Genomic DNA, 24,488 nt, shown 5'->3' on the forward strand with positions numbered 1-24,488 from the left:
TATATGTATATATATATATATATATATATATATATATATATATATATATATATATATATATAATTATAATTATAATTAAAAACGATAAAGAAAAAAACTTTTATTATGGAACTTTAAGTTTCATGCCTAACGGCAATCATCAGCCATATATATATATATATATATATATATATATATATATATATATATATATATATATATATATATATATATATATATATATATATATATATATATATATATATATATATAAACACTTGCAAATTAAAGTTTTTAATAAATCACTTAAAATTTGTTAACGATTAATTTCAAGGACCGAAAGGATTTATTAGTTTCCCAATAGAGCTTGCACAATGCTTATACCATGTTATTTGTTTGAGGATTTTATCGTCGTTCGGCGTGCAACACCGCGCAACTATAGTAAATTCGTATACACTGTTATGATGAAATCCGATATTGCCAACCTAGCTGACCCGAGAATGCCACCTATATGGGATGATAGTGTACCATGGCGTACTTTATAATAGGCCTATTCACCGTGCTGATGACGTCATAAACTGGAGGCGAGTTTTTTTGAACAGAAAAAAAGAAACACTTTACTCTTTTTTTTTTTTCTTTTCGTAATTAAGCGGCAATTATGAATCACGTGGTGTAATGTTTTTCTCGGGAGGGCAAAATTGTAAACAAAATAGTGAGAACGTTTAAATACACATATCAGATTTCAGCGTTCTGAGGCTTTCCAATATGGCGATTTTGGCGTCAATTTTGATATTAGAGATGCGCCATCCAGTTATTACAGAGATCAGTGGAATAAGCCTGTTATAAAGTACGCCATGTAGTGTACACATCCCAGGTTAACCTGGTGCAAATTTTGAAATCTTTTAGGTACGTCTGCGGGAAAATAGTGAATTTGAAGTTGCAAAATTGGAAAAAATTTACCTTCTTTTTTGACATAGCAAAACTGCTATAAAATCCATACCATTAATCATAGATCAATAAAATTTGGTGGCAATGTAGCCTACGCCAATACCAAGATTTGGGAAAAATTTTATCCCAATCCCTTCAGTATAACAAAACTTATGGGAGTTTTAGCGCTGATTTTTTGTTGAATTTTTCACTTTTAGTGCAAAACTTTTCTGATTATAGCTCATTGCTAGACCCCAGACCATGATGTGGGTAACACATTTGCTCTAGTTGAATATACCAACAACTTTATAAAGTAAGGATTTTGTAGTTTCGCATAAAAAAGATCGTTTTTTAGTTGTGCGTAAACGCCGATGGGGATGGTATATTCAGCAATTCTATTCACCAGATTTTCAGGTTTGGTATTCCATTTCCACGCAATTATCCATTCTCTATTTTTCTTTTCAAATGAAGCTGTGAAATCCTGAGCCGTTATATTCATATCATGAACATCTATTGACAAATCGCTTTTTAGACCAAGTAAACATGCTTCTTTTTTCATAAAACAAACATCCCGCGTTGCAGAAATCGATACTCCACCAAGTGCCACTATTCCATTCATACCCATTATGAAACAAAAACCCAGTGGTTTGAAATTGACCACAAGTGCTTCCACATACACTGTATTTCCATTTGGCGCGGTGATTCGAGTTTGGCTAACACCTTCGCACTGCTGTTGTTGTCCATTTACAGTTACCACGCTAACTTCTTTCTTCGTTATTTTTGTCGCACATTTTTTATAGATGATGCAGCAGGTACATCCTGAGTCAATTAGCACATCCTTAAATACACCGTTAATATCCAAGAGCATGGTAGGTAACGCCATTATTGATTGTTTAGGGAGAGAACTGGCGCAGACGTCTTCTCCCTCACTCCGTTTTTTGGACACATTCTTGATATGTGTCCATACTCTTGACACGAGTAACACAGCACATCGCTTGACTCCCGTCTTCTACTTGACTTGTTTCGATAATTATGTCTTCTTAAATGACAATCTCTCGCAAAGTGATTGGGAAGTTTGCACTCATAGCACACTGACTGTGTTTTATCTTCTAGCAACCTCGGATCACTACTTTTCATTGCAGCTACAGCAAATTTTTCCACCATCCCGTTGTTCCGTTCCTCGATCATCAGAGTCCTTGCTCGCGCAAGTATTTGAACAGTTGTAAGATCGTCCATACGAGAACTCGATCTCAGCATCCGTCGAACTTCCTCGGGGAGCCCAGCAACAAAGGCACACGCGATCGCTTTGTCTGGTAGCCCACCAATTAGGGTAGACAATCTTCGTAGTTCTGCCAAATAAACATCAACTGCTTCTCCATGTTTCAGCTTTCTCGTGACAAACTGCTCGTAGGCTGTGAATGCATCAACGGCAAAAGCTTCAAGCAAAGCCCCTTTTACTCTCTTAAAATTTTCTTTATCAGTCTCTGCTAACTGTTGATACACTACGAATGCACCATCAGTGAGACGGAGAGGAACCACACGTGCCAGATCGGTTACACCAATTATTTTACATACCAATTCAACCTTTTCCAGCCACTCCGCAACTGACTGTTGATCGTTTCCACTAAACTCTGGAATTAACTTTAAATCAAGTTTAGTTGCCATTTCGCCGAAATAGCTTGTAGTTTCGCATAAAAAAGATCGTTTTTTAGTTGTGCGTAAACGCCGATGGGGATGGTATATTCAGCAATTCTATTCACCAGATTTTCAGGTTTGGTATTCCATTTCCACGCAATTATCCATTCTCTATTTTTCTTTTCAAATGAAGCTGTGAAATCCTGAGCCGTTATATTCATATCAGATTTTCATGTTCTTACCAAAATCTTTGGTTTAGGGGATCAAAACTGTTTCTCTTGATTGAGCCCTGAGGATTTGTGAGCAAACCAAAGAAATGTGTTGAAAACTTTTTGCATGTGATCTTCAACTGCTCAACATGCATTGTGTGCTGAAAAACCCATTTCATACATAAAACACCGGAAAATGCCTGGAATTTCCTTAGTGCTTTGTTTTCAAAATCATTATCAAATGTACAAATTGTAAAGTCCAATAAATTTTCACTAACAGTGAATTAATTTCTAAAGTTAATTCAATTCCATTCCTTTCTTGTGATATCTTGAAACTCTTTAATTTCTTTCACATGACATTTAAACAACTTGCCAGTTTACTTTAAAACATTTAAAGTATAACCAACAATATTAAGCATTGAAAATTGTTATTTACATTTATACTTATTATTACTTTTATGTTGATACACATTATTAAATGCCAGTTTGAAAGTTATTACAATCAGCAGCTTACAATATATCCGATTTTATTTTGATAGTCCCACAATCTGCACTAAAATCAACATGCCGTATACTTACAACGCAAATGTTGTTAAAGGTACAGTTAAACACTGAACTATATAACACGGGAATGAGAAAACTTGCATCAACTCTCAATAAAGCAACAGGAACTCGACTTGTTGAAAAAGGTTTCAACCAAAAATTCAACGCTGCCGGAAAAAAAATTGCAAGATTTCTTTCAGCATTCAATTGTCAGCTTTGCAACAACAAAAGGAAAAGCTGAATAACAAAAACATGTTATTCACTACAAAAATTTGGAGGATTTAACTGACAAGGTGCTGTTGGACAGAAATTACAGCTACAACTATTTTTTTAAACTTGAAATTGATGGCGGAGGATCATTTTTGAAAATGAACTTGGTTGTTGTTAAGGTAACTGACAATAGTGACGAAACGAGTAGTTCTCAACAAAAAAAACTTCTTATGCTAACAGGTTCAATAGCTCGAGACACAGGTATTAAACGTCAACTCATTGCTGCCATTGTTGAAAATCTACCTGAAATATACGAGAATGTCGAAGCGTTTATGAATATTATTCAAGTATATGATGCGGCATTTTACATCTCATCTAAAAATGGCTAATAACATTCATGGGATTCAATCCCATTAAAGCAAGCATCCTTGCTGCTCACTTGATGTCGATTCCAACAATCTATGAGAATGTGGATCTTTAAGATCTTTTGGCACATTGAAGGAAAGATATGCCGTGTTTGTTGTTAATGGCTCAAATTTAAACGTTGCAAAAATTTTTGTAAATGTAATCCATTCACCGTTGATCAATATTGTTGTCCAACTCAGTGCTCATTTTAGATGTTATTCCGCCAATGGAACTCCATCTTCTTCTTGAAAATGTTAATCATCTTTTCAAAAATCTTTCAGACTTGCGGCCTGGCGCCAAAGAATAGTCAGCTGAGTTGCACAATCAGCTCCAGCCGTATAATGGTGGACACCCTTTTAAAAAACATTGACATTCTCTAACGAATTGCTGAAAAAGGTTGTGCTTAAGAAGCCATTAGTTTTATTGAAACTTTAAGAGTTTTCAAAGAAGTTGTTTCTTCATTTTTTGGAATAACATTAAAGGAAAGCTATAAGACTGGATTTCAGAAACTCAAAACATCTTTCCTATTTTTTCCAATATTGGTCACACCAAAGGTTCATGCTGTTTTCTACCACGTTGAAGACTTTGTGATAAATTATCAATCGTCACTCGGAATCTTTAGTAAACAAGCATCTAAAATATTGCACTCAAAATTCAATGCTCATTGAGAACGATACAAGAACTACTCTGAACATCCAGAATTTGGAAAACAAATTTATAATTGTGTTGTTGACTATAACAGCAAGCATTTGTTACAAAGAAAAGCAAACTAATGTATAAAAATATGCTAGAATTAAAAATTAAAATTGTTGATTTAAATCTGTAAAAAATATCATTTATTTCTTGTGTCTAATATTCCACACCTAAGTATCTGTATATTTTTGGCTAATTTTTTTCAGTTTTTAGTTAAAATATTTGCAAGGAGCTAAATTAACATATATAGGTAGACATCCGTTGAGAACTTATCTCGACCTTTTGAGTAATTTAAATGAAATGTTTTAAAATGTTTTAATTTCAACCTAGCTAAATTTAGAGTTTAAACATTAAGGTTAAGGTTGCATCTTCTTTTTTTTTAATGTTTAAGATAGTTTTTGCAACAACATTTTTCGCCATTTTTACCAAAATGCCCCAGTATATTTGCCCTCTTGAACTCCATCTACGAAGATAATTTTTTTAGAAAAAAAAAACGACTTTATCCTAAAGTAGATCAAAATTCATTAAAAAATTGAGGTTTGAAAGATTTTTTCATTTCGTGTTTAAGAGTAATAACCATGTAATAAATGCAACCTCCCTCAAATTGAGGGAGTTGTAAATTTTACATGGTCACCGTTTCTAAACACCAAGAGTGCTTTTGATGAAAATTGAATTATGTAAAAAAGGTGTGGTCTACTATAGAATAACGTAGTTTTTTTTTCAAAGATAATGTTTTCTTCGACGAGGGTCAAGAGAGAAAAATTGTCGGGGTATTTTTTTCCCCAAGTTCCGAATGCCGTAATTTTTTGTAAACCATCCTCATTTAACATCATCATAAATATATAAAAGTTTTGAGTTTGCGCCATGCTGGTAAGTAAGCCAGCTCGAACACAAAAAATCCAACATCCACATGTTAAAATACAAAAATCAGGCTCGAAAAAAAAAAAAAAATTTTTTAAAAACACCTCCAAATGTACACATAAGGTCTGTATAATGCTGCAAGGATTTTTTGGTCCTTTCACATGAGGTTGATCGTGAATTTGACAGGGTGTGAACAAATAAATAAATCTATGATACTCTTCAAGAAGTACATCATTTAAAAATTTCACTTCAATATCTTATAATAAAAATATTAACATTTCTATTAAAACCCCCTGTTAAGTAGAATAGAATTTAAATTTAAAATCAAGTTTAACTACTTAAAAAAAAAATTATATATACTCAGGCTGGGAAACTGTCCACTATGACCATTCGGAATTTTGAATTGAGCGATAACGAAAAAAAAAAAATTATGCTAGACTTCATAGAGACCGACGAGATTATCGTACCTACGCTAGTATACTGTGAGGGCGGATTTTATTAATTTTTTTTCTATGTTAAGGATGTGATTATTAAATGTGACTGTGGTGGTTGGTTCTATGTAAGTGTAATGGTAGCGCAAATATAGAGAGTGATAGAATGTGAGGTAGGACTGTCAGTGTGTAACGCAGATGTGGTAAAAGCGCGATAGGAGCATCAGACTTTTTAATAACAATTTTTTTTTTTAACGCATAAAGCAATAATAAAAATATTTACAGTGATAATATTGCCTTATTAAAATGAAAACAAAAATAAAAATTCTTACGATTGATTTTTCTTCTCTTACTTATTTTTCTTAATCAATATTCTCAATTATTTCTCATCAATAAATATATTCTCTTAATATTAACTCATACAAATAACAATACATTAACACTTATAATAACGCAAATTGAAAGTTAATCAAATACATTTCCTTACCAAATCCTTCTCATAAGTTCCTCTTTAAATTGTTCATAAATTCTTTTCATTAAATTCTCTTTAAATCTTCAAAAATCCTTTTCTCATAAAATCCTCTTTTAAAATCTCTTAAAATTCTTTTCTCATAAAATCCTCTTTCAAAATCTCTTAAATTTCTCTTAAATTCTTTTTTTATATAATCTCTTAAAATCTCTTAAAACTTTTTCTTTCTCTTTTAAAATCTTTTTTTATAATCTTTTATAACTCTTTCTTAATAGGGGAAAGGTGCCTATGATGGCATACTTAACTTTGACGTTTCTCTGAGTCATTACTTGAAAACTTAAAAAATAATTTTTGACATGGGTGTATTCTCTCTAGCATGCAGAATAATAATGAACCTCAGAACTTTTACCATTTTGCTTTTTTATAAGTTTATACCATTAAAAAAAAAAATACAAGTATGCCATCATAGGCAACTAACTGCTTCTATGATGGCATACTTTAAAGAAAATAGACAAACAAGAATTTTATTTTGTTTTTTATTAATGGAAACACAACTTATCAAAAAAACAAAATTAATAATAAATATTTGGTCTATAAGCATAGTTCTCATATAAATTTTTTTCTACTTTTCTTTATGCCTGCACATAAACAATGATACCAAGATCTGCATCCATGGTTCTTTAGAGCAAGACAGCGAATAAAGTTCATAACAATACAAAAATGCTGTATCAGATTCAAAATCCATTTTATTATTACTTCTTTTAATCTCCTCACTGCAGTATTTTTCTTCAACAGTCGTCTTTCTATTTATTTTTCTAACAAATTTTTCCTATTCTTTGTTATCTTTTTCTTTTGTCTTTATCTTTTAATTCTTGGATATCCGGTGTGCTATTTAGAGGTCCAGTTTTTCCACGTTTTCGTACCCTTTTCAATTCAATTTTATGGGTTGCTAAAGGCACCGGACACAACTTTTGTATACTAGATCTTATCCTTTCGTTGAAACAGAAGATTCAATGCATATGGAAGCTTCTGATAGGGGAGATCTCATTTCCAAATGTGTTGGTTTCTCAAACTCTTGTATTTCATCTTTGTTCTTAGCCTGATCACCTTTTTATGCGCATTAAAATTTATTTCAGGCATTTTTTTCAATTCATTTTGCAGACTTTCCTATGATGGCAACTCCTCGGTATGCCATCATAGGAAAGAGTCACCATATTTATTAAAAAAAGCTGTGTCTATATTATTGTACGCATAGCATTAAAATAAGTATTCTAATAAATGTACAAAGCCTGCAGATGAAATGCATGAAAATTTCACTTCTGTATGATGTATAATAAAATCGTAATTCTAAATATATGAGGGCATTAAAACTACAACACCACATGCGAAAATTTATGTTTGTTGATTACAAAAGCATTATTTATGACAGAGGGACGAATTTTCATCAGAAGTAATGAATTACTAATATACACATGTTGGTCTAATCACTTATGCACCAAAACTAATATTTTTGGAAATATGACCAGTATGCCATCATAGGCGCTATGCCATCATAGGCACCTTTCCCCTACATCTTCAAAAACTCTCTTTAAAACACTTCATCAAAATTTTCCCGAAAACATCTCTCTAAAGAGAGGCCTCAAGAAAATCTACTAAAATCTCTCTCAAACAAATAAAAAAAAAATCTCCCCAAAAAAAATCTAAAAGATTTTCTCAACCGTTCCTTTTTTATCTGTCCGCAGGTGTTATTTTGAATTCTCGTCCAGACAATAGATTTCTTTTTCTTCAAGTGCGTTCAGTGCTTTAGTTTCAACTGCTGAGTCATGGTATTCTTTAAAACAAGTTTTGCTAGTTTTCTTTTTATTAGTCTTTACATCAGAGTGGCTACAGAACTTTCTAGAACTTTACTAATTAAAATCATATGATTGTGTTTCAAGTCGTGTTTGCAAAAACAGTTTTAATCATTTATGGTGTGACTTATTCATTTTTCATGTTATTAGACATGTGTGTCCACCTGGTGTTTTTTGGTTGATTCACTCTTTTCCTTGTTCGAATGTAGCGTGTTTGAGTCGGGTAAAACTTAAAGATAATGTTTACAATTTTCTTCATCTTCCCTCCTCACAATACTGTTGCTTGTGCTACGCGACGGGGATTTCCTGTATTCCGAGCGGCTTTGAAACAGAGCACAACACACACAATTACTCAAGAAAAAAACTATGTTGCAAAGTTTTAAACTATCACTTAATCATAATCAGGATTCCAACTAAGATCATCAGGGTCACCATTTTCTGTGAATACTTAAAAGCCACATCTACTTTTGAAAATAATTTCTTCATCATCACAACCCTCAATCCAATTGAGAGTGTAAAATACTGCTCTATTTAAAACTTGCAAACCATCTCACCAATTTTTAGAAGCAAAAAATGAAATTGAATGAAGCATACATTGACAACACTATAGGAGTTTGCAAACAACTAGTTGTAAAGAAAAATCTATAGAAATGGAAGGTCAAAAAATAAATAAATAAAAAAACTAAAGAACTCGTAGTTATTCTACGTATTTGGAAAATATGCAACAAACAATTTATTGTATATTTTCCTTTAATCAAGTCTATGGAGGTATTAATTGGAATGCTAATGAGGCTTTTGTAATAAAAATTTCTTTTGTTTGAATGCTTTTTATGTTTCAGATGAGATATTTACATTCAATGAATGATATACCATTTCCTCTATGAATTATGTAATTTTGGAAAGATATTGAAACAGTGCTTTTATATAGAGATGTAACTACGCCTCATTCTGTTCTGCATTTGTAGAAGTTCTTCATACTTTTCCACTTCTTACTTCATATTTTTTCACTTCTGCTTCCGCTTCCCTTCAGCAAAGTTTTAACAAAAGTTAAACGGGATTGATTGATTTGCAAATATAAAAATAAGACTTTTAGCCAAAACATCAAAAAAAAAGGCTTAAAATTTTTTTTGCTAATGAAAATACTTTAACTTTATCTTGAAAAAAAAACAACCGAAATTGTGCCCCATATTCTCGTCTTTCCCTCCCCCTTTGGCCTTAACTGTTAACTCCACCACTGTGAGACTAAGTTTAGAAAAAATTCAAAACATTGACATATTTCAAAACTATCTTCTTTTTTTATCTACTAATAACTAATTAATATGATTTTTAAAAGGGTATTCAGACATTAAAAATATTATTAAACCAACAGTGAAAAGGTGTATTTTCTATCAAAATAAGATTTTAGTGTAATTGCTGATATAAATCTAAAATTTTTAGAACTTTAAAGTTCCTTATGTCCGTAAGACATAATTTTTTGAAGTAAATTTTGTTGGTTATGCGCAACTCTAACTTTCGGTAGTGTTGTGAAATGAAACCAAGATGCTACCCTGTTGTTGTTAGAAACTGTTATGTGTAACTGAATAATTTGGTAGTCATGCGTATGAGAGAAAAAGGGACATAGAGCTGCATTACCTTTGAATTTCAGAATCTTTGAATTTAATGGGAATAAGTTTTAGTCAAGTAAATTTGGAAAGTAAAGAAAACTCATACAAGGTAAGGAGTGTCAATTCAAGCACTCGATACAAGGTAAGGAGTGCTTGAATTGACACTCCTTACCTTGTATGAGTTTTTTGCAACCGACATCTGGATCAGACATGAGTTAGCTTAACCGCATCAAAACAGATTCCATCTCTTAGCTTATGGCATCAAAACAGATTTCTTATATGACGAAACGGTGACAAAATGTAGTTGTTATGAAATGGTTTGTCATTTATTGTTGTTGATCTTTCCTCTATCGATTTTTTTACGCGCACTCTAATATGCTATCCTTTTGTTCTCCCTTTGCCGGCTCAATTCAATGCGTCTTATATACAACCCAGTTCACTGGATACAAAACAGTAATCGAAATTTCAGAGTTCAAAAACAAACAATAGTAAAACCATCAAGAACTTAATTATATGATCCATAAAAAAGCGGTTCAAACTGATGATCGAACTGATGCAGTTGTCGAAAGTCTAAATCCTGCTAATTACACAAAGTGTTTTTAGTTAACTCAGTTGTTGTTCATTTGTGTTATTTTAACCCATAAAAGTAAAATGAATAGTAAAAAAAGTTCATGTAAACTTTTAAATATATACCAATTAATAGCCAAATTGATCAATTATGAGTCATCAAAACTGTAAATCATGTAAATCAAAACGCAGCACTAAATAGAAGCCAATAATCTTACCTAATATGGGGTAAAACAATAGAGACAAGAAAAAAGATATTATACTGGTTCTATATATTATTGAGAGCTCCTCTTAAAGGTTATTGACGCCACTGTTCAAAACTATTATTAGGGGCCCATTAACCAGATCAACTAAAGACCCCTCCCAAAAAAAAACTTTTATGAGATTTTTTTTGAAAAGTATCAGATCAGAAGAAACATCATTAATAGAAGTCTATTTAAATTATTTGTATACAAAATATTAAACAAGATACAAAATATCTGGAAATATCATAAACATTTTAAAGACATAAATTAAAAGTAGTAAGCTGCTCAGAATATTGTGTACATGCGTAATTCAACAACCATTCCATAACAATAATCCTGTATCATTATCTAGTCCCAGCATACAATGTTGAAACAACGTTGAAATAATGTTGATCAACGTCAATCAATGTTATTTCAACGTTGTGTGCTTGCTGGAGTTGATCTAAATCTATATTTGAAACTTCTGATTCAGACAAGATACTGACAGCTTCAGTTATACTAGCATCATTAATAAAAATAGAATTTGCATTAGACTTCTTTCATTTTTCAGCAATTTCATATTCTACTATTTTGGCTTGAGAATTTATGATGTCATTTTCACTTGACTGAAAACCGGATTTAAACAAATCTTTATTGTCTAATAACTGGTGTACAGAGTAATATGAATTAGGTAATTAAGCTTCATTTGGAATAGTTGATGGATTATATGGATATATATCACATGCTTGAAAACAAGATATAATGTTAGTAGCTGTGAATGCAATATTCCAAACTTTCTTAAATAATCTAAATTAAATAATCTACAGAAGTTGAACATGATGACTGTAACTGAATACAAATTCATTAAATTCTGACAATATTGTATTATGCTTTCAGAGGGCCAAATGCAGTACAGTCTAAAGATTGCAACCAGTGGGAACAATTTACAGGCATCATATTAAAAGATTGAAGTGATTCTATTGCTTTATCTTTTTGTGTTGTATGTATGGAGGTCCCACTACAGCATTCATAGCAGCAATTATAGTAATAGTTTCTTTTTTTTTCCAAAATGAAAGACTGAAGATGTTTGGCACCCCTTGCTGCAACAATTATAGGAAGTCTAAAGTCTAACTGGAGTCCAGTTTTGTCCATAATCCATATAAGATCCATATAGAATAATCCAAATATAGAAGGTATAACAAGAGTTCTTGCTCTGATAAAAACTTGTTGAAGTTAAAAAAAAGTATTTAGCAACCTTTGGGAAGTTGAAAAGTTGATGTTCCTTCAGGTTTTCTCAGAATCATATTTCTATGCAGCCTCTTGAATATGTGTAACCACTTTTCTGATGGGGTACCATGATTAAATTTCATTTTTTATTTTTTGCTGAGCAGTGAAACATATTTCATAAATTGTGTTCTACAAAATTAAATTGCAAGATTTGCTCTAGTTTTAACATATTCTACTAACTTTTTTCTAAATCATATGGTGATTTGAGCAGTGGCTCTTGAGATTTTATACTTAATGGCTGCATCTCTTTGTGACAATAACCTGTTCTTAACTCCAACAATTATATTTTGCATGACAGCTTTTGGTAATTGGAATTGTTTAGCTTTGCCAAGATTTTTTTATTGCTAAAAGAAATTTTAAACAGCCTACAAAAATCATGTTTGCTAATAATAAATTGTTCATAAATGCCAATAAGTATATCTACATAATTAAAACCGATAGCCTAAAGTAAATAAACAAAAAATCTTAAAATTAATAATAAAAAAAAAAGAATAGAAGTATTTGATAAAAGGCTAACTTTATTTACCTATTTTTAAAATTATTTTTATAAAAGATTGTCAGTTAAAATATTACAACATATAACATAAAAATATATAAAAGAAGTAGTAATAGTGACTTAAAAAAATACTTATAATTGACATGACTATTATTTGGTCAAATAGGCGACCAGTAATTGGACATTGAGTTGTGCTAGATGCAGACTTCAAACAAGATAATGGTTGTTGTGTGGTTACCAAAAATTAATTAAAAAAAAAAATACACTAGTTAACTTTTAAATTATATATGTTTATACCACTTTTACTTAGAAAATACAACACCAAAAAATATTTCAATAAGTTTTAAAAAGATTAAAATTGACTAATTTAATCGGTCAGTTTGAACGAGTGTTCCGCTTGTTTTCTTGTCTTTCATAATGGCAGACATTAAATAAAAACAACTTTAAAATTCTCAGAATTTTAAATTTTTTTTAAAAGGAACTTTAAAGTTCGAGGAATTTTAGCTTTACATCAGCAATTACACTAAAATCTTACTTGATAAAAAATATACCTTTTCACAACTCCTTATAAAATTTATGCGTGCGCAGATATGGAAGTAAAAATGTAAACAAATTATTATAACAAGATTTCATCTAGATTTACCAAGCAATTCTGAGATTCACCAAGTAATAATACTGAGCCAATACGATAAGTATTTTGTTTAATGTCAATTTAAAGTGATAAAAGCGAGATATATATTTTACTTTTGAATTAATTTACAAAATGAAGACAAAAAGTTCTACGACTGAAGCTGAATTTCGAATGTGGATTTTCGAATCTTATCTTCATTTGCTGAGAAACCCCTGAAAAATTAGGGATGTAACTTTTTTTTTTATTTCAATTTAAACATAGTTAAAATCATGCCTAATGAGAAATAGAGCAAATATATGATATATTATAGGGTAAAGTAGGGTAATTTCGGCAGGGAGAAAAGTTCGGCAACCCTTCAAAAGACACCTAAAAATATTTATTTATTGGAATATTAAAATTATAGTTGGGTATTGTAGCAAGATAAACAATTTTCCTAAAAACATTGGTTTAAACTTTTATTTTTACATTACAGTTACGTTAATTTATGATTATTAGCTTTTTCTTAACATTTTTACCTTTTTAAAAATGTAGGATAAATGATTTTTTCTCTGAAATTTTTACCAAAAGTTGTTATTTATTTTATTCAAAAATATAAACTGAATAAAATGTAAACAAGTGAGATAATTGGGATAAATGCCATAAATGCTGTAGATGGTGGCATGAAACATGCGGTGCTATATGTGGTGTTTATGCTAAAAAAGTATTTACTTGTGATGACTGTATGAAACGCTGATTCTTTAAAAAAAAGTTATATGTCTTATATTGATAAACTGTTTTTTAACTTTCTTAAATAAATCTCTTTTTATAAAGTTTTCTTTGAATTTTGTGTTTTATTTTTTTATGTTTAACTATTGAAGTTATATAAAATATTATTTTGTTAACTTCTTATGAGCTTATAAACATGAATTCTTATTTAAACAGAATTTAGAAATAATCATCGAAATCATAGAAATTAGTGATCATTTTATTTACAATTTTACTTTGGAAGCACATTTTTCTAATAAGGTTTCTGTTTTGGGTGATGTATTCATACTTTAATAAAATAGGTGGTTCAAAAATGATTAATATTTGCCATTGCAACGCTCTTAATTAAATGCCAATTTGGTGTAACAAATTCCATTTAAGAGACAATACAATACACAAGACAATGCACAATGCAGATTTATAGCTGTTTATAATATTTTAATTATATTAATGCGTTTTCAACGAACGTCTTAATTTTCTTAAGTATGCTGAATTTACTGTATCATTGTGCCGAAATTTCCATACTGGGTCGCTAATTTCGTCATTTTTGAGTATTTTGTAAAACAAATTTTATATAAAACTTTGCAAGTTTGAAACAATTTTTTAACTATTATTTAACTGATATATCTGCAGGACATCGATATGCATGCTTTTTTTACCGTTATTAAAGCAACCGTTGTCTATAAATAATAAAAGTAGCTTATTACGCCAAAATCACCCTACTTTACCGTTCGGAAGAAAATTTGAAATGTTTCTAGTACTCTCAATAACGTAAATCATTGCCTCCATAAACGGTAGTCCAATATCTAAGTTAACAAGTGAGGATGTCGCGCTATGCACTTTTTTGCTTTGCCATCACAAAAAGCATGTTGACGTCCTGGATACTTCAGTATATAGGATGTCAACACCGCATCTTGGATTTAGTGTTAAGGTAAGATAATAACAAAACAGTTTTTTATATGTCCTGTAAAATTTAGTTTTTAGGACCTAAGTCTTTAGCTTGCTGCAACGACGATATAATTTATATTTCCTGGACTAGTTTTTTGACAAAATATCATCAATTAATATCTATATTAGCCTTTTTATACTAAAACTCATCTTGTAAGACCATGGCCATATGATGTTGCACTAGTTTGATAAATTATATTGATAATAAAAGTAAATAATTTACTTTAAAAATCATTTAATTTGAATATACAATTAAAATTTATATGTATCTTTAATAGAGATTTGGTTGGAATATTTCTGTGTCCTGGGGGTGCTCTTTGTCAAGGTAAAGTAAAAAAATGTTATATATCATATATTTGAAATATATTCATCAGGTAGGAGTTTGACCATGTTAAAATTGAAAAAAAAATGTTATAACCCTTATCATTAGTATGCTTAGCGAAATTAAAATCTTTTATTAAACGTGTTTAGATTTAAAAGTTATCGTTATGAAAGTTAATCGTTATGAAACGATTAGTAATCGTTATGAAACGATTAGTATATATTTTTACATAATTTTTTGCATTATACAGTTTCATAACAAATTTTAAAATAGTTTTCAATAATTTTAAATGCTGTAAAAACAATTTCTTTCCTCCTATGTGAAATTTTAATAACTATAAATACACACACTAAGAAATTCCATAAATGAGATCAGGCTAGTACCCAGGGATGTCAGGCTTTGTGTGCACACTTATTAACTAAAATCTTTTTCAATGTTGCTGTTTAAAATAGCTGAAGTATTGCATTGTTTAAAGTAGAAAACAGGTGCAAATTTACCCTACAGCTTAAAATTATTAGTATAATATGTAATTTAAAAAAATATGTTAGTAGATACTGTTTATTTCTATAAAGTGTGTAAAATAGGTGAAGATTTTCACTACAAACACTAAATATTTTGTAGTGTGGTGTAAAATAATCTTTAAGTTTGTAGGAAGGCATTAAAATGTCATTTAGAGTTTGTTTACCATTATCATAATGTTTTTAGAGCAAAATGCAGTGTCTGAAATGTTCTGAAACATTGGCTGTTTCAAGCTATTTATTTATCTTCGTCAAGGGAGCTAAAGATGTTCATTTGTCAATTAAGCCTGAACTGTATCAACTAATCAAGAAAGAAGATAAGCTCTATGAACTTCAAGAGAATAAAAAGGTACGGCTTAAATGCAAAAAGTGTAATAATAACCTTGGCTGTATATTGCCTTTCGGTGCAAGTGGTTCAAAATTTTGTGCATTTGCTTCTGATAAAGTAAAACTTTGCAACCGTAATTTATCAAAGAGTGAGAAATGGTGGAATATATACAAAGATTTTGAGATGGAAATTGAGCTGCGAGATGAAAAATCATTTTTTGGGACATCAACGGAAGGTTTTGTTGAACAAATATGTATTAGGAAAACAGCAGCCACAAAAACAATTTTCCCTTCCGTAGATAACTTGCATTCATTTGAATGGTTTTCTGTATCACTAAAGAAAGTGCCACGACCTTATCAGATTCAAGCTTTTGTAGAGGCACTTCAGCGTAATCTGATTGTTGTGCTTAACACTGGTTTTGGAAAAACTCTCATAGCATCTATGTTAATAAGTCGTATGTGTGATTTAAATCCTCAGAAAATGGGCTTGATGATCGTTGACCGAATCCCATTGGTTTTTCAGCATGCAACTGCTATATCGAATGATACTAACCTCAAAGTAGTGCCCTTATGTGGTGAGAACAAGACAAAACATTTAATCAAGCGTATTAATGATGGAGTTTATGATGTTGTAGTTGTCACTGCAGGAGCTTTTAATGAATTAGTCATTCAAGAACTTATAGACGTGCATCTATTTTGTGTGGTGGTAATTGATGAGTGTCATCATGCAATTGGGGGGCACAGGTATATGGATGTCGTTCAAATTTTTACCAGGATGTCATTAGCAACTCAGCCAAGAATATTAGGTTTAACTGCATCTCTAATCAATGCAAATACTGTCTTGCAAGCTGAGAATCAACTTCAAAAGTTTCTACTTAATTTCCCGTCTGCAAGAATATTCTGTCCTGAAACAAACAAGTCTCATCAGGATGTAATTAGTGAGGTTTTTGAGTACACAAACAATCAATCAAGTTTTTTGAATAAAGTAGTTGAAACATTTAATGCACATCTTCGAGATAAGATCTATGCGCCTTTAAAGATTTCCGGAATAGAGTTGCAACAGGATTTACTGAATTCTTACCAAATCATTGGAGAGTTGCGTACAATAGAAAATAACTACCAAGCAGTTCCTGAATTAGTGTTAGCTGTAAAGCGTGCATTTCTTTACATAGAATCTTTAGAAATGTGTGCTATTATGGGAGTCCGTACTGCCTATAATTTACTAAAAGATGAGGTGAAAGAGATTGTGTATGACAATATTTATGAAGATTCTGCTCGCTTAAACAGACTATCTGCAATTTTAAAAGGTCTGAAAGAGAACTCTAAGGTACTTGTCTTTGTCCACACTAGAGCTGTTGCCAGAGTACTATACGAGTTTCTTTGTAAGAATTTTGGTACGTTTAAACCCAGAATGGTATTTGGTCATGGTGGGTATGATGGGATGTTGTGGGAAGATGAGCAAGAGTTGGCCATTATGGAGTTTGCAGGAGGTGACTGTAATCTAATTGTGTGCACTTCAGTATTGGAAGAAGGACTTGATGTTGCCGAATGTGACGTTGTTATGTCTTTCACTGGGTTTCGAAGTCTTATCCAGTTTATTCAGATCAGAGGTCGTGCCAGAAAACATGGTAGCAAGTTCTATGTGTTTCAAAATTCGTCTGAAAGAAAGAGCAGCTCTGCTATTATGATGAAGGAAGATATAATGAATAAAGTTTTACAAAATCATTCCAGCTCGTTTAGTCTTTTTTCCAAATTGTCTAAAGACATTATAAAGAAAATCCAAGAGCAAACTACAGATGACTCATCAATGAATAGTGATAGTTTTATACTTGGTGACAAGATTACAGAAGCAGGAAGTTTCTCGTTTTTACTCTATGTGGAGAATGTAAAGACTGATTCATTTGCAGCAAAGGAAAAAATTTTAGAAGCACTTCAAGAATTCAGTATTTTTAAAGTAAAGCAGCTTGAGATTCTAAATACCACTGCTGAGATTAAATCATCTGCCCGAAGAGTGTTCAATAAAGACTGTTTAGTTGTCTTAGTAGGTGCCCAAGTGCAATTAAGCAAATGCACCCCTTTTGATGGGTACCTGCAGTTTTGTAGAACATTTAATTTTGATATAAAGTGTGAGGATGGCAATTCTGCATGGGAGTTATGGAGCCAGTTTAGTACTAAGCCTGTTGACCTCAAACGTTTTGAACCTGTTAAGTTGATAAAGATCGGAATTGGTTATTTTGTCAATAAAACATCTTGCGTCATAGAAGTAGAAATACCTGCAATTAGCTGTGTCTTTTCAAATAAAGAGTTTTCAATAACTTATTACGAGAATATTAGTACTGATGATGTTTATGGCAGTAAAAAGAGTTCTTTTGAAGTGCCATTAACTTCTCTCGGGAGTTTTTCTCTGGTGTCCGTTGATCAGCATCACTTCTCGTTGAACATGGTATTGCTGCATGCACCTTTTTTTTACATTTTAGAAAAAGAGAAAGTTAGAAGTAGCTCAAGTCCAGCATTGTCTGAAGCTTTCTCTAAATATCCGTTGTTGCAAATAACATTTCCCATGGATTGCTTTCGAAGCGTTCAACAGGCTCTTCTCTCGCCAAAACTTTTCCCAGTTCCTCACTTTTATGTAAAACTAAAATCTGTTCAGTCAGCAAACAATTGTTCCCAGTATTTTTGTGAGAAAGGTGGTATGAAAACTTTAACGTGGTATCTAGGTTGCATAAAAGATTCAAGACTGCTATGCTTGCCCACTGATCCATTGTATAGTATAGTTAATAGCATAGGCCGTCAAACTAATTCAGGAAGTCCGCGGGACAAAGTCCTTCAGTTATGCAAAGCTGCAGTAAAAACTGTTTTTACCTGTATTAATAAGCACTCTTACTTTGAACCATTTGTTACTATTTATGAAAAGAAACTTGGTTTTTTGTCAACAATTAATGCTTCAAAAAGAAATAATTTAAAAGATGTAACCCCCACAAACTATATCATGATTAAGCGAGTGATTGCAACACCGACTCGTCTTGTAATGTTGCCTCCTGTTCCAGTTGCCTCAAACAGAATGATACGTTTTCTCCATGACTACCGTATTTTAACAGTTTCTTTCAGGGACGAAGACATGTCAAAGTTACATGATAGCAATGCTCAAAGCTTCGTTTCTTCTTATTTGACCGAGGGGATTGTGATTAACAATTTAAAGTATTATTTCCTTGCAACTTCAGGAAGCCAGCTCAGAGATCATAAGGCCTATTTTATTCAAGTGTCTTGTGATGCTGAAGTTAAAAAACTGAGAAGTCAAATCATTCCTTATCCTGAGAAGTTTTCCAATCCTGCGAAGTACCTATCTCGGTTAGGTTTTTATGCAACTGCCGATATGGGAAAGTTATTTGAGATAAATCCTAATCAGTGTGCTTGGATAGATGATTTGAAAGCAGAGAACGGTGATCTAACCACTGATGGATGCGGTAAAATATCGTTAACATTAGCTGCACAAATTGCTGTCAGACTCTGTATTAATAGGCCTTCGGCACTGCAAATTAGATTCGCCGGTGTAAAAGGAATGTTAGTATGCACCATTGACAAAGATCCGGAGTTGAGAAACAGAGCATTAGCATTCCGTCATTCCATGAAGAAGTTTGAAAATGCAGACAAAGGTTTCTGTGTTGTTTCTTACTCAAAGTATAACAAGTTGACACTAAATAGAGAAGTGATCAATTTGTTGACTGCTGTTAATTCTGACCAGTTAGGGGAAGATTTGATGAGAAAGCAAGAATGCGAATTACAAAAAGTTGCTGATATTTTTCATAAAGAAAGTTCCGCTCGAACAGCTTTGGGTGAGTTTTTGCAACAAGAAAATGTGCGTAAATTATCTTTAGTTAACTTTCACAACGAAAAGTTTTGGTTTTCTGTTCTCCAAGGAATTTACCGTCTTAAGATACAAAATCTTCAGAAACGTACTAACATCCCTGTGGAAAAAGGGTGTTTACTGGTCGGAGTGCCTGACCCGTGCGGTATTTTAAAGGAGGGAGAAATATTTGTGCAAATTGAGAATGACAAGAAGAAGGAGATAATAATTGGTGATGCTTTGGTGTATAGGAATCCCTGTTTACATCCTGGTGACCTAAGACTAGTGTGTGGTGTTGACAGACCTTCTTTACGTTATCTAGTGAACGTTGTTGTATTTCCTGCAGTAAATTGCGTGTCATCTCTCGCAGCATCTTGCAGTGGAGGTGATTTTGATGGTGATCAGTTTGCAATTATGTGGGATGCTAATCTCATTCCACCAAAACATTTAATATATCCCCCCTTCAACTACTCAGAATTAACAAGCTCTCCCTACACTGATTGCGTAGCGGATGTTACAAACAAGGTTGTTTTGTCAGACTTCATCATGAAATTTATGGAAAACGACAGTTTAGGCAGAGTCGCACACAAACATCTTGCGTTGTGTGATTTTATTGAAAACGGAGCTCGTAATCCGTTGGCCATCGAATTAGCCAAATCCCAAGCTGCAGCTGTTGACTATGCTAAAACTGGAATACTTCCAAATGTTCCTTTGGAGGCTATGGAGCTTGTTAGAAAGAACGGTTTTCCAGATTTTATGGAGAAAAGCGAGTGCTACAGTTCAAACAAAATACTGGGTTATCTCTATCGCAGATGTAAGTCTATCGGCTTTAACTTCGAGGTAATTAGTAAAGATAATATAGAAAACGCTTTAGATTTTAGGCTACAGATGGACGGTTACCAAGAGTACTTAAGGGATGCTTTAGAAGTCTACATCTGCTATGATTACAACATGAAAATGATCATGTCAAAGTTCGACTTGAAAGTTGAAGCAGACGTGGTTTTAGGTTGTGCTACATTTGCATGGAGCACCCACCTTGATGCCGATCGAGGAAAAGCAACAAAGTCGATTGCTGAATGCTACCAAACTGTAGTGAGGAAGTTTCGAGAAATATTTTTTAGCGATGTTACCGATGACGTTTCTCGAGCGAAGAAAGCTTGCGCATGGTATAACTTAGTTAACAACAATGCAATCAAAGTTCACGGAAGGAAACATAAGATGTTAAGTTTTCCTTGGGTTGTTAGTGATGTTCTCTGTGAAATCTTTTCAAAAAACAAAAATCAAAGACCCAGCAGAATGTTTGTTGATATCGGTTTGTCTGCTCTTAACTACTTCAACAAACACTCGACGTTGTTATTGAAAAACATCATGGACAAAACGAAAGTGTTGAACATTGTAGATCACTGTATTCAAAGGTAAGTTTTTAAGTTTTTCTACCCAAAGAAGATCTTTCTTTAAAAATGGCTTTACATATAGTACTCTGGCAACACACACACACACACACACACACACACACACACACACACACACACACACACACACACACACACACACACACACACACACACACATATATATATATATAACTCGGTAGTACTCTGGCAACAGCTCTATATATATACACACACAAATATATATATACACACATATATACACACCTACGCATACATATGTATATATATATATATATATATATATATATATATATATATATATATATCAAACCAGGTGAAACGTCGTATTTAAAATTGCTAAATCGACATTTCATTGACAAACTGCTTTTTACTCCTTTATTTTAGGTTTGTGAAGACGGAATACAAAATGAATAAAGTGTTTAAAGTTTCTATCTACGGCTCAACGTCTATTTACGCTTGTGAGCCTGAATCCGATGTGGATATATGTGTATTTGCAGAACAGAGCGTTTATTCCAGCAATATATTTCCGACACAACTAAAAGACCGCATAAACGACCTATCTGATGTAGAGAAAGAAAAGCACATACTGCAGTTTGTGGTTTCGCGAGCCTTGGATTCGGTGGTATCTTCAAAAAGAGAAGTTTTGGATGCAAAAATCCCTATTGTTAAATGTGTTGTAGGGAACGAAGACAGTGCAGTTAATTGCGATGTTTCAATGAACTTAGTTGGTCGGTTCAAAACGCGATACATCCATTTTCTTTACCAAAGTAACTGTTTGTACTTTCCCTTGTTTTGGATATTAGTAAAGTGGGCACGTTGCGTCGGTCTAGTAAAAGGTTTTGAAATTTGCAGCTCAGTGATGGACACAGCAGACTTTTACTTGCTCATTATCGATTTAGTTAAGCTAAAAATCCATGATGAGGACAGTTTTGGGGAAAGCAGCCAACATTGCGGAATTTTATCACTCTATCACTGCTTAGACAAACTTAAGAGGACAGAGAAAGACAAACTAGGTTTAATGTTAATCGATTTCTTCAGGAAAGCAGCAGAACTAAAAGGTAATGTAGTAATGAAATGGCCAGCATCTGACTTACCGCCAGTTTCACTCAGTAACAAAGTAACCGAAAGTATCTCAACTTTTGCTCAGAGCGCCTTTAACTGCATATCAGCCACAAGAAACATCAACACTTTATTTTTACATGTTTTGAATTCGAATCACAAATCGATGAAGTATAACATTAAACTGCCTCTTTCTGTCTCATATGCCATGGGGCTGGCATGCTCCTTTCATTCTGCTCGACTTTCCCAACTTACTGGTGCATTAGTTGCTGTTACTCCAATTGAAGGATCCAAAAACCTGTCGGTAAATGCAGAGGGCTCTTTTTTATCAATAAATCTTCTTCGTTCAGAGATACGCAACTTAATTGACACTAACAAGGCTTTAACTTTGGGTAGTTTGCCTAAAAAAGTATCCCGATACTTCATGGATGGTTCATCGTTCCTTATGGTAGAAGGAAAAGCACTGTCATCTGACCCGCTTATAAAGTTTCAAGAAAGTTTGGGCGCTTACGAACTGTTGCATATCTGCAATCAAAGAAGTTCTTTATATTTAGAAGTAGATTCAAAAGCTTCATCGTCGTGGTTGGAAGATGAGTATAGCAGATTTCAGTCATGCATCTCTAAGCAAATGTCAAAGTTTCCACGTGTCAAAAAGCTTCCGATAGACGTAACTTCTCGATTTGGCTGCTTTTATTTAATTGACCTCTCTAAACGATTGCCTGATTCAAAAACATGCATAAGAATGAGCGAAATCGAACGAGCTGTTGAGCGAGGTCGCTTAACTCGTAAAGAATGGAAGAGGGGAGATTACAAACCTTCGTTAAACAAACAGGACATAGACAACGATATTCTGACCCCGTATGTTTTTAATAAAATTATTTCTTTTCAGAAACAATTTTCCTACTTTCTTCTTTTAAACAATTTCGCATGGTTTTTTCAACAAAAAATTAGTTTTAAGTAATCGGGTTTTTCACTATTTAAACATCTTGTTTGTTCTAGTCGAGTTTATCAATTTGCTGAAAGATTGTTAATTTGTTAATTGAGTATGTGTGTTTGTGTATGTGTGTGGTAACCTTTTTTTTATTTTTTTTATTAAGGATCAAATTGGTGAAACTGGCGCCAGCTAAAACTTCATTTGCTAAAATTGCAAACAAAGTGAAGAGAAAAAAGAAATCCATGTATACCGGTTTAGCTTCGGCATTTACTCCCGGTTTACTCCAGTGCAATGCTCATGATGAAAACGTCAGACAAAAGCTTTTATCAGTTTATGAAAAAGTTCTCTCGGATTGCGGATTTCAGAATGGATCGTCTTTTTCACGTTTGGTTTCTTCATGGAAAATTTCTTTGTCTCCTAGTACAAGTTATGAAGTGGAAATGAGGCTAAATGATCACTTAGAAGTATTACAAATAGCCGAACGCCCTCTAAATTGGTTGCACGGTACATTTGTTTCTTGTAAAAAACAAATATTCAAGGATCAAATACAAATAAACCCAGATATTCGGTTCCAAATCTCTTCACAAGACTCTATAGAGCCGGATTCAGAACTTTATAATGCTGTTTACCCTCTAATCAAGGGAGTTCGCACGTTGCCTATAACTTTGAGAGATGGTAAACCTATATTGCAATTGTTTGGTGGAAGAAGTTTTGTAAACAGCATTCGACACGTTGAACTTGTGCAAAAAATGACAAACGGTTCAGTGGACGCTAGCATTGCGTACGGCGAATCGTTTTTCGGATGCGAAATGCTTTTAAAAAGACCATTTTGTGAGCTGACTTTGTATTTCAATTCTGAAAAACTGACAAAATCCTTAGAAAACTTCACGAACTTTGATTTGTTAAACGAATTTGCAAATGAATTTTACTACACGTCAATTAAAGTGAGAGAAAAATTGGAAACAGTGTTAGGTCAAATTTAACTCTTTTTGATTTAAAAAAAAATCAACTTTTTTAAAAAATACTTTTTTAATACATTGCAAACTAAATTTTAAGGTTATTAATTATAGATTGAAACCTTTTAATTACAAATTGTAACTTTGTAGCTATAAATACTTTTTAGTGTAAAACGATGAAGTCTATTCATAAAAAAATTTACTCCAGATGGCAACCTGAACTTTCTATAAGAAAAAGGGCCTGCATTTAGAACACAAAGAATTCGATTAGCTTTGGATATTATTACTTTTTTTCCTTTTACTGTTGGGCGAAAAATAAACGAAGTTTCTATGATAAGTTACTCGATTTATAAAGTTACTAATAAGTTTTGTAATGACTAATGAAGCTGAAAAGAAAAAA

At 32.5% G+C, this 24,488-nt stretch overlaps 1 protein-coding gene and 1 long non-coding RNA gene across 6 annotated transcripts; both read left to right on the forward strand.

The window, feature by feature from the left end:
- The first annotated feature begins 614 nt into the window (after window positions 1–614).
- Window positions 615–5,894, forward strand: LOC149880118 (uncharacterized). Its single transcript, XR_016446181.1, has 2 exons — window positions 615–1,230; window positions 2,768–5,894. It is a non-coding gene; the product is annotated as an uncharacterized LOC149880118 (long non-coding RNA).
- Window positions 5,895–9,647: 3,753 nt separating this feature from the next.
- Window positions 9,648–24,303, forward strand: LOC145194677 (uncharacterized). 5 transcript variants are annotated; one of them, XM_090070401.1, is made up of 5 exons: window positions 12,941–14,696; window positions 14,992–15,038; window positions 15,741–21,139; window positions 21,524–23,056; window positions 23,296–24,303. In XM_090070401.1, exons 3-5 carry the CDS (start codon window positions 15,747–15,749, stop codon window positions 24,113–24,115), a joined length of 7,746 nt encoding a protein of 2,581 aa, XP_089926527.1. In that variant the 5' UTR covers window positions 12,941–14,696; window positions 14,992–15,038; window positions 15,741–15,746; the 3' UTR covers window positions 24,116–24,303. The 5 variants fall into 5 exon arrangements, with proteins under 5 accessions (XP_089926526.1, XP_089926529.1, XP_089926527.1 ...); XM_090070400.1 differs by lacking the exons at window positions 12,941–14,696; window positions 14,992–15,038 and adding an exon at window positions 9,648–9,958; XM_090070403.1 differs by lacking the exon at window positions 14,992–15,038 and having other exon boundaries at window positions 12,923–13,056.
- The last annotated feature ends 185 nt before the right edge of the window (window positions 24,304–24,488 follow it).

The sequence above is a fragment of the Hydra viridissima genome, unplaced genomic scaffold, assembly GCF_058129835.1.
Source record: "Hydra viridissima isolate aposymbiotic clone 2 unplaced genomic scaffold, HvirCarnegie_v1 scaffold_13, whole genome shotgun sequence".
NCBI classification, from domain to species: domain Eukaryota; kingdom Metazoa; phylum Cnidaria; class Hydrozoa; order Anthoathecata; family Hydridae; genus Hydra; species Hydra viridissima.